The sequence below is a fragment of the Rhyacophila brunnea genome, unplaced genomic scaffold, assembly GCF_057557595.1.
Source record: "Rhyacophila brunnea isolate RB1 unplaced genomic scaffold, BYU_Rbru_1.0 scaffold_1, whole genome shotgun sequence".
Lineage (NCBI taxonomy): Eukaryota > Metazoa > Arthropoda > Insecta > Trichoptera > Rhyacophilidae > Rhyacophila > Rhyacophila brunnea.
The window spans coordinates 48,043,013-48,059,515 of NW_028232751.1; the positions used below are offsets into that span (position 1 = coordinate 48,043,013).

At 32.4% G+C, this 16,503-nt stretch overlaps 1 protein-coding gene across 2 annotated transcripts in view; it reads left to right on the top strand.

The window, feature by feature from the left end:
* Nucleotides 1-15,845, top strand: part of LOC147079876 (transmembrane protein 198) — a 95,751-nt gene extending 79,906 nt beyond the window's left edge. The window contains exons 3-10 of one of the 2 annotated variants that reach the window (XM_085945271.1): nucleotides 2,451-3,267; nucleotides 5,055-5,165; nucleotides 5,965-6,116; nucleotides 7,751-7,823; nucleotides 8,681-8,772; nucleotides 9,977-10,121; nucleotides 12,341-12,477; nucleotides 14,561-15,845. In XM_085945271.1, coding sequence (XP_085801397.1) covers nucleotides 3,081-3,267; nucleotides 5,055-5,165; nucleotides 5,965-6,116; nucleotides 7,751-7,823; nucleotides 8,681-8,772; nucleotides 9,977-10,121; nucleotides 12,341-12,477; nucleotides 14,561-14,752 — 1,089 coding nt within the window. In that variant the 5' untranslated portion in view covers nucleotides 2,451-3,080 and the 3' untranslated portion in view covers nucleotides 14,753-15,845. The remainder of the gene's footprint in view (nucleotides 1-2,450; nucleotides 3,268-5,054; nucleotides 5,166-5,964; nucleotides 6,117-7,750; nucleotides 7,824-8,680; nucleotides 8,773-9,976; nucleotides 10,122-12,340; nucleotides 12,478-14,560) is intronic. The other variant, XM_085945279.1, reaches the window with a different exon arrangement.
* The last annotated feature ends 658 nt before the right edge of the window (nucleotides 15,846-16,503 follow it).

The following is a 16,503-nucleotide window of genomic DNA, read 5'->3' on the forward strand; positions in this document are numbered from 1 at the left end:
GTTAAAACTGTAGCAATTTGTGTATATTATGTATTATCTTACTATTACAGTTAGTGTAAGTTGTGAATAGCAAGACTAAAGTCTATATTATGATAAGTCGTGTATTTTCGATACCTATGAATCCCGGGATTGATAAACATAATCCCGAATCTTTCGGGATTAATTTTTTTATAAATTTTAATGGAAAATAAAATAAAAACTAAAATATAACAGAAAAAATACTTTTAATAACAAATTAACATTAGAAATAAACTGAGTTTGAATGAAGTTTGATTTATACCCATGTGTAAGTTGTCGATTCATTTTATTTTTTCATATACCTAAATGAATAAAAATGAGATAGATTGGAAAAAACAATGCTTCGCACTATTAAAGTAATTCTACCATGATCTCATACGTTTTACTGCAGTTTCATATTTGGCTGACTAATGAGATTTATGAAGCGGAAAGGCCATAAGTACACCATGATTTTCTTTACTATTTTAAATCTCGCTAATCCATTCTTTAGTCTTTACTATCAGAAACAGCAATCTCATATTAAATTCACATTATTATTTATTATTATTTACTCCATTAAACTTATGTATTTCCAAGATTGAACGTATACAATATTAACAATAAATGTCTTAAATTGTATAAATTATTACTAGATTTATTTTGACCGATCTTATCAATATTATTTATAAATATAAAAATTTTATATTAACAATCCCGTAATCCCGGAATCAGAATTATGGCTCGGGATTGGATTCCCTAGTCGTGACAGACAGCTCACAGACTGTGTCTCCTTACAAATTACTGTGGGAGAAAACTCGTAGTTGTCCACGTTTCCTTTTATTTCAAAATGACAACAATATTAATTGATTGACAGCGTGGAATCATTAAAAATAACACTCGTGGCTTTTGAGAGCTATCTTTAAAATTATTGCACGATATCGTGTTTTGAAATCGGTTCTCTCATACCTCTCTGGCGGTTACAACTTACAACATTGTGGTTTAAATTATTTTAGATCTGTATTATTTTCATAATATGATGTGAATTGAACGCGATGTTATTAAATTTTTGTTGCGTCTTAAAGATTACAAAATCCGCAACCTCGACACGAATTCACTTGTGACTTATTCTTATTACTAAATTACTTATTGGACTTTTTTCATATAATAATATAGTTTCAATGCCAATTATTAATTTTGTCACTTAATTTATTGTACTGGTAACGTTTTCGCATTTTCATTGTTTCTCGTTGCGCTGCAACTTCACGGTATTTACATCTTCGGTAGGGGTGCTATTCAAAGAGATTGTATCAATACTCGGTATCGGTGTCGTCTACGTAACCGTATCGAAAGAAAAGTATCGTTGCTACATCCCTAGCTGTCGCAGAAACGTCAAAATTGTAAATAAATCTACTGTTCTTGTTATTGTATTTACACAATATTGTGACTCTTACATTATATAAATGAATTAACAATTTAAATAGCATTTAATCGTACTCATTAACTATTATACTTATCAGGTAACCAAAGACTTTTACTATAATAGAGAATTGAAAAAAAAATCGACCGTGTCTACCTACCTACCTGTCACTTTCTTTTCATTGAAAAAAATCAACGTAATTATTTTGTTTCGTTTGCGATTAGATAACGTTATATTTTTTCATTACGATTTGTACATTTTACATTACGTAGATGTACGTTCGTCAAATATTAAATTATTGAAATTGTTTTCCATAAAACTAACCTAACAATGTATTTAGTTATGAATTTAATGTAAGCCCATTGTAATGACTGAATTGATGGAATGGTTCGATTTTGTGTATGTGTAAATACTGTCATACCTGAACAATCATAAAATCGCATACAGATAGATGCCAGAATCTCATTCTTCAAATTTGAACACAACCGTTTCCTTTTGGAATTTTTTTTCCATATGACTAATTGTTTGTGGTTTATTTTATTACTGTTGGTTTTATCAATAGGTATATTAACAATATTAATTGGGCATATTACTTTCATTGCATTGATTATTTTTTAGCACAAAGTTGAGTCCCCGCTCTGGAGGTTTTTTTGAGTTTCAAGACCACGAAAAACATGTGCATTTACGATAATGTTGATACTTGTAATGGTGACATTTGTATAGCAATTTAAATGTATGCTAAATATCATGGTTTGAATCACGTCGTCTGATTGGTTGGCTACGTAGAGTGGATTTAGTAACTTGTTATTTATCCTAGAGCTGCTTTGACAACTCAAGTCAATATTCATTTTGTTTTTTTTATGAAAGAGGACAGAATTTAAAACTTGCACCTCAATAGGGTGGAACACCTATCGATATAACACATATGTACATTCAAAACTAATTTTATTGAAAAATTGACTAGAGCGGATTTGGCGACTAAGCGACTCATTTATACATTTTCAATGTACTAATATTTATCATTATCTTGTTTCAGATGCCGGACCCTTCGGTAGTCCACCATTAATCGAAGACAGGATGTGGCTTAAGAAAATTGGTCACATCAGTTTTACAGTTGTATACCGATAACTATGTAGACTTAAACTCTAGCAGTATTCCTTCAATTGCTCAAACTTAATAATCTACTCGCCAACAAAACGAAACACACAAAATACATAACTGTCTTTAACAATAAACCGCTCAAGTTAGATTTGCCATAGCATACAATACACGTTTTGAAAAACTCTCCATTAACTCTATAAAAACAAAGTGATTTATTTAATAGTAAACTAAAAAATATAAAACTCAATTTTCATGTGATACATACAAATTACAAATCCCTTAAATTATTTGTGAATTAAGTGTGGCTTGAAAATCTTTTTTTATGTGGCTAAAAACATATTCATTTAAAATTGAGTGGTGTAAATAAGTTCTTTGTAGAAAATAGGAAGGTATGGAAGTGGTGTAGAAATGGTAATTCTTATCAAAGAGGTTTGAAGAGATATTGATGTTGACGGATAGACAATAGGTGAATTGACATTGACATAAAAAGTGGGTGAGGATTCTTAACATCCTAGTGCCGATTGACACCCAATGGTGGTGAGGGTTGTTGGATCGGTTGTCCAGCATGTCGCTGTCGGTGGGACAGCTAGTGCCGCCGGTGACCGGCCGGCCACCCACCAACAGGTCTGGCTATCCTAGTGGACCGCGGATAGAGGCGCCACATTGCCACTATGTGGACTACAACTATGAGCCAGTGGCCGCTGTGGTCTGCTGCATGTACATCGTGTTTGGAGTTGTCTACACACTCTTTGGTAAGATATTTATCAATATCACCTGTCAATCATTTTTATAATCTATTTCTTTCAGGGACTACAATCATGAATCTTAGCCTCCTTCAACATCTGCCTCCATCTAGGTCTGTCGAAAATCATATCCTTCCAGTTTTGGGTAGCCGATCTCTTTAAATCTAATTCAACACTATCCATTCATTTTGTCGACCAGGTTTTCGTTTGTTATCCAGCTTCCTGAATATAAAAATTATATATTTTCAATTGTGCTTTTTCTTTTATGGCTTATAATCACCCGAAACTGACCAACAAAAAGAAATTCAGATAATCGAAAATCTGGATAATTGAGATATGGATAATTAGGGTTATGCTGTACTTCGGTGCAGCTCAGTTGAGAAGAGACTTATTCTCTAAGAATGTGGTGCTGCAAATTTACTAAAATCTAAATTATTATCCCTGTGAAAACTAGGCCACAATTGCCAATAATTAGCACAAACTGATGACCAAGAGACTCAAGTAGCTCTTTTTTCAACCGACAAATGAGGACAATTCCAAAGTATGTGATTGGCATCCTGCAATTCACCACGTAAACATGTGTTGGATTTTATTATACTAAACTGACAGCCTGGTAGAAGCTGGGAAGTCCAACGGTATAAACATAATAAATATTTGTTATAAAATTGATATGAAATTTCTCCAATTGTTCTAATGCTCAACCCCCGCTGACAGTGAGACAGTGATAAAATACATTGGGAGACAGCTTAGTTAGTGCGTGCCATAAGGCTGATCAAACAATACTTTTTATTATTTTTATTTTTAGGCAGTCACTGTGTATTTATTCTTTTTTTTTCCACGACATTTCGAGCTTGTGCATAGATATTGAAATTGCATTCACCTAACAGCAGACTTCACGACATTATGTGTTGAGAATAACCACTGCAACAATCCCGAAACCCCAAGGAAAAAAGAAGGAAGAATACAGTAACGGGTCAGAACCCAAGCAACAACCAACCAACTCATGGAATTAAGATGTTTTTAGAAACAAATTTGCAAACCGTCAATCGTGATAATCTGCATTACCCATTCCAGGTATAAAACGTATTCCTAGAGAGTCATGCTTCACTGTCTGCATTGTCGATGTGTAATTAATTACTGACTAATCATATCGATTATTTCAACTGATATGTTTGTTATCTTGTCAACCTTAGAATTATGCTATTAATAATGCATTTTTGCTGATAATATAAACTGTATTAGGTATATATATATACACCTGTGATTGTGGTTTTATAGCACCTAGCTTATCTACTGTTACCTACATCCCTAGCCGGTTCTGTTTATTAGTGAGAATTAAAGGGTTTAAAAACTCTTAACGATAATGGTCCAAAGCATGGAAAAGCACCTATATACCAAAACAATATTAGATAACCTGTTTGAAAGTATATTAATTCTTTTAAGTGAATATGGTTTCCATGTATTAGTAGGTATTATTCTTGAATAGTCCTGAGGTGAGGGAAAGAGATGATCCCGTCTCTTTCTATTAAGCATAAACAGGCCTTTTTTTTGTAGCCTTGTGGTGTTACAACTGAAATAGCATTGATTAATAAAATAACTGCAGAATTTAATAGTGATGTTAGCGTAATTGAGTAGCTACATTTTATTGCGGCAATATTCAGCTTTGGCAGGTGAGCTAAAATTGTGTTAGGGGAAAGTGAGATACAGGAAATACAAAAATAAATTAATAATAAGATCACCTACAGGTCACAAAGGCAGTTAATTTAGTATGTCCTGATGATTGTTTCTGCTTCCAGGTTATCGTTGTTTCAAGGCTGTCATGTTTTTGACTGGTTTTACGTTTGGAACGGTGATAGTCTACCTCATTTGCCTCCAGGAACATCTGATGCCGGCGTATGGAAATGCTTGTGAGTAATTTTTCAATAAAACAGATCCACAACCTTTCACGTTGATTCATGTTGATCTTGAAAATAGTGGAATAAAGTGTAGAGGACAACAAAAGTATCGATATTCTTTGTTCAGATACAATACGGGTACTGAGTATTGATGATTTCTTTTGATAAAATACCTATGTTTCTTTCAATTTGTTTTTGTTGGATGGACCTAAAAAAATATTGATAAATTTTATACTCACTTTAAAAAGAAGAATCAATCAAAATCATATGACAAGATCAGTATAGATACTTTTTTTTTGTATGCCATTCCTATGTAAGCCTTATGCACAGGTATGTTCGTTCTTTAAACTGTTGTAATAAAATATAATATGGTTCATTCGATTTAATTTCTTGCAATGTGATGTGATGTCATTAGGCGGCCCTCTTAGTCCAATGTATATGGCACTGGCTTCACATACGAGGTCTCCGGCTTCGATCCACTGAGCTCACAATACATTTATTCGATTTTCTCAAAGCCTGGGTTTTTATATGATTGTTTTACTTCTGCTACTTACTTACTGCAATACTTTTTCACAACACTACTGCCGTGATTGGGCCAAATGACCTGTTAGAGTGTTAAAAAGAATAATATACTTAATAATATTTGAATATAACTATTTAATACATAATTTTAAATCAAATGACTTAATAAACAAAAGAGATAAGGACATATTCATATGAGTTAGAAATTGACCCAATTATGTATAATTGATTCTAATGAACTCACTCATAAACTTAATGAATGATTCAATCTGTTGTGTTTGCATTTCAGCCGTGGCTCTTTCTGCCGGTTTATTATTCGGCCTCATAACTATGCTGATCCAGTATGTAGGCCTGTTTATGACTGGTCTCCACACCGGCCTATTTGTGGCTATCGCATGTTTGGCTGGCTATGACTATCTGGCAGAAAAACCACCCCACACGGTAAGCATAATAATCTCTAACCTTTACCAAAAAATATTATATTAATAATAATATGCCGCGCGATCAATATTTTAATTAAATTCTGTTCACCTATAGGTTATATTTGCAAAACATGTAATCTCAGATTAAGTTATTTACAGGTATAGTGTATCAATGCAAAAATACTATGAAATGGTTTGTGAGAGAGTTTCATCCTCATAGTAATGATATATAGAGATCGCCTATTGTTCGGCAAAATGAAGCCTTGTTTCTTGAGTATAATGCACAGTAGAACCTCTTTTTTATTATTATCAACTTAACTACTACACGTTATACCATCATGCTGCTTCTCAGTCCGGCTACCAAATATAAACGTAACATAGTTAACCATATGTTCTACTAAAATACGTAACTTAAAATAATTATCACTAACTTTATATTTAACACAAAAACAATAAATTTCAGGAACACGTGCTCGCAGTTTTTAAATGAATGTAATCAGTCAAATCCATATTTACCGGCGACGTTTCAAAAGATATTTAATTCAGCTGTAGAAATTCTATCTTACTCTAACGCATAATGTGGAGATATAAGTGTGCCGAATGCTTACTCACTCGCACTTATGGCCCGTTTTTGTTCAGGCTCTGGTTTTATCTAATTCCGACAATCAACATAACCTTACCCAGAGCGTTGGAGCTGAGTTTGGAGCAGGAGCACGGTGCACTGGAGCAATGGGATTTTACCCGGAGCACCGAAAATTTGTAATGCTCCGCTGTTCCGGATGTTTTTTTTTATTATGAAATTTTCGTCCTAAAATCCAATGAAAATAGTATATTTTGACACTTTGCAACACTGGAATTATTTGAAATATCGCAACACTGCCGAGTGATAAACAACCTCACTTTTTTGACATAAGAGACAAATAATGAGAGACGATTTGTTGTCGGTAATTTTGTTTAATAGAATTAATAATGAAAATGACGATTATATTAAAACCACTTAGTTTTTTATTTTTTCAACATATCGTCACTTAAGGAACAACACCGCGGAAGTCAATTTATTAAAATTTTCAGGGGAAACAAAACACGTCTCAAAAAATTGAAAAATGATACCTTTTAACTTATTTTTTTTTGTGTTTATTTAAAAAAATGTTTTTTTTTAACTAAACAAAAAAAAAATAAGTTAAAAGGTATCAATTTTCAATTTTTTGAGAGGTTTTTTGTTTCCCCTGAAAATTTTAATAAATTGACTTCCGCGGTGTTGTTCCTTAAGCGACGATATGCACCTATACTTATAATACTTACCCGGAGCGGAGCCGGAGAAAGTATTAGGTCCCGGAGCGGATCTGGATTGGAACAACTCAAAAAAGTGTCCGCTCCAACACTCTGGTTTTACCTATTGAGTTTTTTCATTAGGGACAAACACTATGACTGCCATATGGTGCAAAATGATTACTAAAAGTTCTATATTTTTCAATCTATCTATGCTCCAGACTTGTATGAAATATAATGTCATATAATGTAACAAAATCTAACAAAACAAAACAAAGCATATTATATTCTATTTGTAATTTCTCTTAAAATCACTCGAAATTTCTTGTAATTTGTAGAATATAAATTACTTAGTAATATTATAATCTGTGTTTTCTTTTTCAGATGTGGCTGTGCGTATCAGTCCTCCTTGGTGCAGCTATATTTTTTGCAGTTCTTAATTTATGCTGGAAGAAAGGTGTGTATTTTATTGTCATTACGAAGAATCCTTTGAGACATACAGTACCTAGTTGAAATATTCTCAGACTATAAAGACCTTTTATTAAATAATTTCACAGTTTAAAGATATTGTATCACATTATTATTAATTCAACTGATAAGTAGTGACCCATTTTATCTTATCCAAAAGAAATTTTTATCTTTGATATTTTCCATATTGTACCTTTTCTTTGTGAAGATAATAATTAATCTCATTGGTTACTTATAGCGTTGATAATACATTCTTTACATTATTTTATCTTGTTAAAGATTCCATCTTTACATAAGTTAATTATACATAATATTATGTTATGTAAGTATCTAAAAAATTCTCAATTTGTGTGTGAGTCAGGGTATGGACCTAATAGGTTGAGCAAGTGGGTGACATCCATTTCTCGTAAAAAACAAAATCTGTTAATACAAACCTCTACTCTGTGGAGGCCCATATGATCCTATTAGGATCGGACATGGTCGGAAAAGTATCTAAATCAATAAATTGATGTTCACATCTCTTTCAATTATTTGAAATCTTGGTACAAGTCGGTTATGTGGAATACAGCGGCAATTACATTTTGAAAATACCTGATATACTACATTATCTGTTAAGTTAACCTAACCAAACCTAACCTAAACTAACAAATAATCCAGTATATCGGGAATTTTCAAAATGTGTTTGCTGCTGTAATTCACATAACCGACTTGTACCGAAATCTTTATTTTATCATTAAGTACTTAAGTAATACTTAATGGAATAATATTATAGTTTTATTATATTATATAGGTTAAATAATTATGTAGGAAGGAGCTATTGTAACCTGTAACCTTTTTTTGTTCCAGGATTAACTATTTTTGGCACATCCATCTATGGAGGAGCACTGCTGGCCGGCTCTCTTGATTACCTTATTGAACGGCTTTCGATGGCCAATTGGGTAATTGAATATTTTTAATTTTCTTTACTGATATTTCTTGGTAAAATGACATGACAGCTTAAAGAAATAACAATGTTATTAAATATTTTTATATAGTAAGTAGCTTTTCCACATTAATAAAATGTTTATCAAACACAATATTTATTTATGGTAATTTTGCAGTTATTTAATTATTTCGTCAACTAATAGAATATTTTACACATAATTTGGGACTGTCAGAAACATACATACATATTACAGAAATATTTAAAAACAAAAATTGCTTCGCAGCAGGAATCAAACCCTCAGCCATCTGATTCCGACCAACATGCTCCCGGTCCATACCAATATTTTTCTGAGGTGATCCAAATTATGTATATTCAATCACGAATGCTATATTCTTAAATATTGTGACGTATTCTTTTAATAAAAAAGATAGTTTAATTATAGAATATCTGTTTATTTCAATAACCATTTTATCATATTATCAATAAAAATTTCACCATAAATCCATATCTTTTTTTAATGATTCCAATGAAATATGGATTATCTGGATAATTGACATTCTACTGTACCTATACAATAAAAATTAAACTGCACATTTCTAATATGCAATTGTAACTCAATGAATGTAGTTTTTCTTTTTACCATGTCCCAAATGGAGCATATAGATAGCATCGTAATATTTTTGCAATGATTGGTTTGTAGCTGTTCATTCAAATCTTATCTACATAGGACATCTATATGGCGAAATGAAAAAAGGAATGGAGAATGTCAAATGGTCACGACAATTAATATTATTAGATATATAGATCGAAGTATAAGTCTCAGGACAACATATCGTCACTGTTCTGGCAGAAGACACTAATTCGAAAAAATGACATATTGAGTTAGTTATTCCGAAATGTTCCTTATTTCAAACTTTACCATCTGGAAACATTCTTAATAAATAAACAGTCTTTATTTTAAAGTCATCCTTTTTACGAATACTTAATAAACTCACATGATAGACCATTTCAAACATTTTAACAACTTCAAAGTCAAATTACTCAAAACTAGTGTTCTCCAGTTAGTGTGTTCTGCCAGAACAGAGACGATATCTACGTTAACCAATATCGTTGGACAAGATTTTAGTTGTGATGAGAAAGTAACCTCAAAAATACTCCGCGAGGAAGAGGTTAAAAAATATGTGTAATTAATTTATCTGAATAAGATTTCATTGCAGGTTTGGGACCGAGTCATATTGCGGCCGGTAGAGCACGCCCCCTGTTGGTTCTCCTGGCTAATCCTCGCCGTTTGGCCCACGATGGCCGTCTTAGGCCTTGCAACGCAAAGCTGCATCACCGGAACCGGTATTCACCATGAGGAGAGTAAGCATTGTACTTTTTAAACCAATCTTACATTAGTTAGGTAACTAAAATACATTGAAGCAATTTGATCAAAGCCAAAATCTGGTTAATATTAATTTGATTTAAATGAACATTCAATTATTATTACTTTTATGTCATTAATGATTACCAATGGCTACTACCAGTACTCATGTATGTATGTGAGACGTGGACCCTTAATTTAAGGGATAATGAAGAGTAACGTGGCATGGAAATGTGCATATTGGGAATAATGTGAATAGATCACAAAAAAAACTAATGCTTAGAAAATAGGAAAGATTGACCGCACAATTTCATAAATATTGTCAAACTGACATGTCGCTCAGCGAATAGATAATTATTGAACAAAAGTAGTCATAGAGTTATACAAGCCCAAGGAGCACTTATCGGCCACAGGGTCATGCTAAAATCTGACGATTTGATGGAACTGATTTATTAAGCTGGAGACCGAGAGAAATGGGCGGTCTTTCATTGACTTTGTTAATGATGGTATCGTTAATATACTACGATACTTAAACAAAATATAAACCACAAAAATTTGTCATTTTATTGCTTGGAATGTAAATGTTAACATATTAATCCTAAGTACCATATTGCTATTGGAGTATTCGTTTGAGCTATTCTTGCGATGTATTATTGTCCCTGGTATTTATCTTGTACATCAGTATAATTCTTTATGTTAAAATGGCGCATTCCCACCCCGCTGATCGCGTATCTGGACCAATTACAAATGATGTGTCCTACGAATTTTTCTACTGCGCATCCTGCTTAGCTGGGTATGCCTCTGTCAAGTTAAAGAAGTCTATAAAACCAAAACATGACAGTAGACAATAAGTAAATGAATTGTGTATATCATATCATATACATTGGAAAGCATAATCGTTTTTTGTTATGAATTGTCTTTGTATGCTTTGATTGATATTCAACATATTTTTCTGTTATTATTTTTGTTTTGTACAGGCTGTTTTCATTGAAAAATTTGTGCAGTAAATGGCGAATTGTAATATTTAAAGCGCGATCCTTCCTATTTGAAATTATTACTATTTCATCGTCCTTGTTATTATTAAGAAATATTTTCACATGTTATTCATTTTACAAACACTGACAAAATGTAAAATTACTATCAATAATTGTAAATTAAGTTTGTTATTAGGTTACTATTTAAATGACTATTTTGATTAACAAATACATTCATTGTATTAGCGTACAGACACAACCACTTGTTACTTACAGCTTATATGAGTAACAAGTGTTCAGGCACAGTGGGTTTGTGTGAGGAAGGAGGTCGGTTGAGGCACACTGCAAGACGTGTTTGACGCAACAAAACTGAGAACGTTCCGTACAAACAGTACGAAAAATTTAGTCCACAGTGTGTGTTAACCACTGGTGGCTACGGATAGTTGTCATCTCTGTGCGTGGCTTTACTCTCATTGCAAGCTGTTTTAGCTATCGACCATCATACAATCATAAGTTATTATGTTCATAAATTGTCGTATGCGATATCTTGTATCATGTTTGCTGTAATGCCTAGTCCAGATAGAGATACATTGCATGTTAATGAACATTTAAAATGTTCTGATACTAATCTCCATGTTTTTTTGTATTCTGTCGTAATTGGAAAATATTTTTCACGTACATATAGATATTCTTGGTTTGGACTAGACTTAATCGTTAAAACTCCTATGTCTATATAGATGTATCATCATCATAAATCGTCCGGTGTTCAAATTTAGAACTAAGCTCATCACAGTATAAAAAGTATTGATTGATATGTCAAATGTTAGCATGTGGCGCCCTCACACAGTGGACAACTTATACTGGTGGTGGATTTATAGCTGGATTAGACATTACACAGAACAGTTTTAAAATGAATTCACTATTATAAAATGTGTTATAAATTAATTAATGAGTAAATGAAAAAATATATATTATGGAGTGCAAAGGGTTAAGAAATTGCTGTTTGCTTTATAATAATGTAAATGATTTTGATGTAAATAATATTTAAAACAGGCTCTGACAAGTTGCATTGTTTTTCACTCATTAAAACTTAATAATTATCTCTACTGAACTGGAATGTATTATGCATATTTGCTTTTGCGTTGGTAAATATTTCTTTGAAAGAATATATATTATGCGTTTTAGTCATAGTTATTAGAGAATTTACCGTGCAAGTGCCTATATTAACCTATCCACGTTTTCAGGTATAAGCGCCCGTAAGAAAAGGCTGAAAAATGGATCTCAGAGACCAAGAACTCGCGAACAAAGAGCTGAAATGAGGCAGCGTAAATATCGCTATTTGTATCAAGTGCGGACGGCACACGGTGATGTGATATCACAAGTATGTATACACACTACATATCGATAGCTAAGTGTAGGGGTGACGAACCTGTGCCCTTTTAGGGTCTTGAGTGCGACCTTCCGACATCAAAGGGTTCGTCACTCCTGGCTTAGTGCATACATATTATTATACAGCTAGTTTTTACCGAAATTTAGTTATCATACACAAAACAGCCATCTTCTTCATACCTTTATACCCCGTTAACACGTGCATGGATTTACTGCTGACAGTACGTATTATCGCAGTCATAACAAAAAAATGCATATTATTATGTAAACACGTATTATCCTGTAAATTGAAAGAATTCTGGCTTCTGAATTTTCACACGACAATTGGACTGTGATATCTGCACCTGGGTAGTAGAACGATAATAGCTAACCTGTTGGTAAAAAAACCTACTACACCGTGCAGACTCATTTTTGAGGTTAACTGATTTTCATGACCTGTCAAATAGTACTATAAAATGATAACATCGCATCTCGCTTACTCTTGAAGAATGAGATTGTTGAGACAGTCAGCACTTTTATGTGTAAACAGTTATTATAGTGGTAGTTTTAAATACACACTATTGGTGCGAGTAAATCCATGCGTACAGGCGTTATTATACTATAAAAATATTTATTCAATTTTCCCAAAACATACATAAATGGATATCCCCATTTTATCAATATTTAGATTTTTAATTTAGATTTCTTTTAACATAATTTTTTCATATTTTGTTGAATGGTTTAGGTCAGGTGTCGGCAAACTCTTGGACCAAAGGAGCCAAATATGAATGGCACAACGGTTAAAAAAACTTTCGAGAGCCATACGTATATTTTTATATATATATGGTTTAATTTAATTAATTAATTACATTTTATAATTGTCTGTTTATTAAGCGAAGAAGATTTCCGGAATAAAACTAACGTAAATATATTTTTATTGTTGAAATTATAAATATAATTTATACAGAATAACCACTTGTGTTGTGAAATTAAATTGCTTTTTTCTCTCTCCAAATCCTTAATTTTGTTGGGAAGACCTATATATTTGGAGCTCCATAACACTTTGCTTGTTAAATCCACTAATAAAATTGTATTTCAAAAGTGCTCGTGTCAATATCAAATAGAGAAAAATTTTATTTGTCGACTTTTGCAATGGGCGGATTTAAAACAACAACAATCATACCTTTTTTGCATCAACCATCCTGGAGGAAAAATTAGGTTCGCGATAATATCATTATATAATATAATAAGTGTACAAATCAATGACAAAAAATAAAAAATGTGAATTTGGCAAAGAGCCACACGCCAATACCCAAAGAGCCGCATGTGGCTCGCGAGCCGCGGTTTTCCGACCCCTGGTTTAGGTGAATAAATAAAATATTTTTATAGCACTCTGAGTATACCTTTATACTACAATTTCTCATTATGATGCCAACAGACAAAACCTCCCACCTTACTGCCAACTGCAAATACAGTAAAACCTCGTTAATACGATTTCCACAGGACCGAAAATCGAAAAAAAATTCGAATTACGAATTATAAAATGTATGGGGAAAAAATATTAAAATTTTGAAGAAAAAAAAAATGATTTTCATTAATATTGCTTACGATCATAGATGTACCTACCAAATTTCCGGTTCCTGCGTGTTAATGGGTCATAAAATGTCAGAAATAAAATCATTTATGATGTTTTAAGAAAAGTATCTTTCAATCACAATTTTCAATGACTGGCTCATGAAATAGTGTACTTTATTACGATTTATTGAATAATTTTATATGCCAGGACTCTACTCTAAAATAATTTAGAATTAAGAAATTCGAATTAAAGGTATGGTTTTATATGAAAATAATGTTCAAGGGACTTTTTTCGCGAAAATTTCGAATTACGGCGAATTTCGAATTATCCCTGTTCGTAACGAGGTTTTACTGTAGCTTTTTTACTCATTTTCTGAATATTTAAAGACTATAAATTTTCTAAATACATCCCAACGACCATGGATTATATAAAATTTTTGAGGTAGTCCAGTTTTTAAACTTGGGATCTCCAGACAACATTCTTCCGAAATAATTTTTTTTTGTTAACGCTTAAATTACAGAGTTACGTACAAGCACTTCAGAAAAAGGTGCAGTGTAGCGGTGGAGGTAGCGGAGTCGGCGCCGAATGCTCTACTCTGCAAAGTGACGCCACGCATCTCACCATCCTGCCCGGGGCAGACCAGCCTCCTATCGATCTCCTCACCGACTCGGAAGATGAAGTGAATGAAGCCATCGAAAGGCCATCTCGTTAAAATGCAGCGCTTCATTCTCAAACGTGTAGGATTACATTATTATTAATAATATGTACATAATTTTTGTAATTAGCGTGTATGTGTTTAATTTCTTATAATGTAAACGTTAATTAAATTTCTAATTGATACGAGTTTTGTACTATTCCATGGAGATTGATTTTAGCCAACTGAGATTTCACCTATCCGCATATTTAGGTAATATGTATACATCTGGAATGTATACAGCAATGATTAAATTTGTTGCTGTCTATATATTGAATTGACTAGATAAAACGATTATACAAATCTTATTAGTTATTTTATGGTGAAAAGGAATTTCACAAGTAATTAATTACCCACATATTAACAAAATAAATATGAAACTCACTGTACCTACTTCTTAGTGAACAATGATAACTATTGCCTACCTGTAACTTGCCCAATCCAGGCAGACTTTAATGAAATTTCCTGGAAGTGCTTCCTGTTGCAGACTTCATGAAATATCTCATCAGCCGAACTAATGGCGCAGCCAAGGCAAAAATTTTCCCTCGATTCCTTCAAAAACTATTTGAAGTTTCCGTAATAATAGTGGATAATGGAGTAGTACAAAACTCAGCAATTAGAAGTTTAATTCAATTTTTATTAAGTACCGTCAGTCGATAGCATTAATTTTCTAAAAATTAATTGTTCTACGTCCTGAAATAGATGAGTAGTGTCGCCGTAACGGTGGAATCTATTGTAAGGCAACGATATGCGAGTCCACATTAGATTTATTTGATGTGTCTGCTTCAATATTAGCGCGCGCTAAAATATTCTTAATCCTGTAGTCCAATATGTCTTCTAGTTAATTGGGGGAATAGTATAAGGATATCAAATGAACTTCTGCGTCCATGTTGTATGGAGTTTTAATATAATGAATACTGTATTAGTCCAGTGGCAAGCTACACTTCTAAGGGCTGCATACAAAGAATGCACAACTATTCTGGCTTTGTGAAAATTATTTTTTCTATATAATATGTATAATATTTACTGCCAAGATTATTTTTATTCATAATGTGGTATACCGTCACTATGTTATTATAATAAGTTCTCAGATTAAAACTGTGATTCTCTTTAAGTGAAAATATCTCTAATGAGATGTATAGCATTTATTCCATATTTCAATACAAAAATAATATATTTATGTACTATTAATGGATGTCTAAATATATTATTTTATAATAATATATAAGCAAGCTTATTCTCTTTTGTGTTTATTAATAATCAATATATTTATTATGATAATAAAATTACAAATTTCGTACATATTGACATAAAAAAATAATATCTTCCACTCTATACATAGTTTATTTTGTTGACGCCTCAAAATAATAAAATATTCTGTCAGTTTTACTCACAATATTTTATTTTGTATATTATATAGTGCATTCTCTTATAGCATGGCGCTAATATAAAGTTTTGTGAGCATTATTTTTGGCAAATTTTTAGTTTCATTAGTGATCAACATTATACCCTGTGTACACGTGCATGGATTTACTGCGGACAGTACGCATTATCGCAGTTATAACAAAAAAATGCACGTGTAAACACATCATATTATCGTGCAAATAGCAAGATTGAATGTATTAATCGAAAAAGTACAGAAGCTTCTGAATTTTCACGCGACAATTGGACCGTGCAATATTTGGGCCTGCGCAGTAGAACGATAGTAGCGAACCTGTTGGTAAAAAAACGAACTACACCGTGCAGACTCATTTTTGAGGTTAACTGAT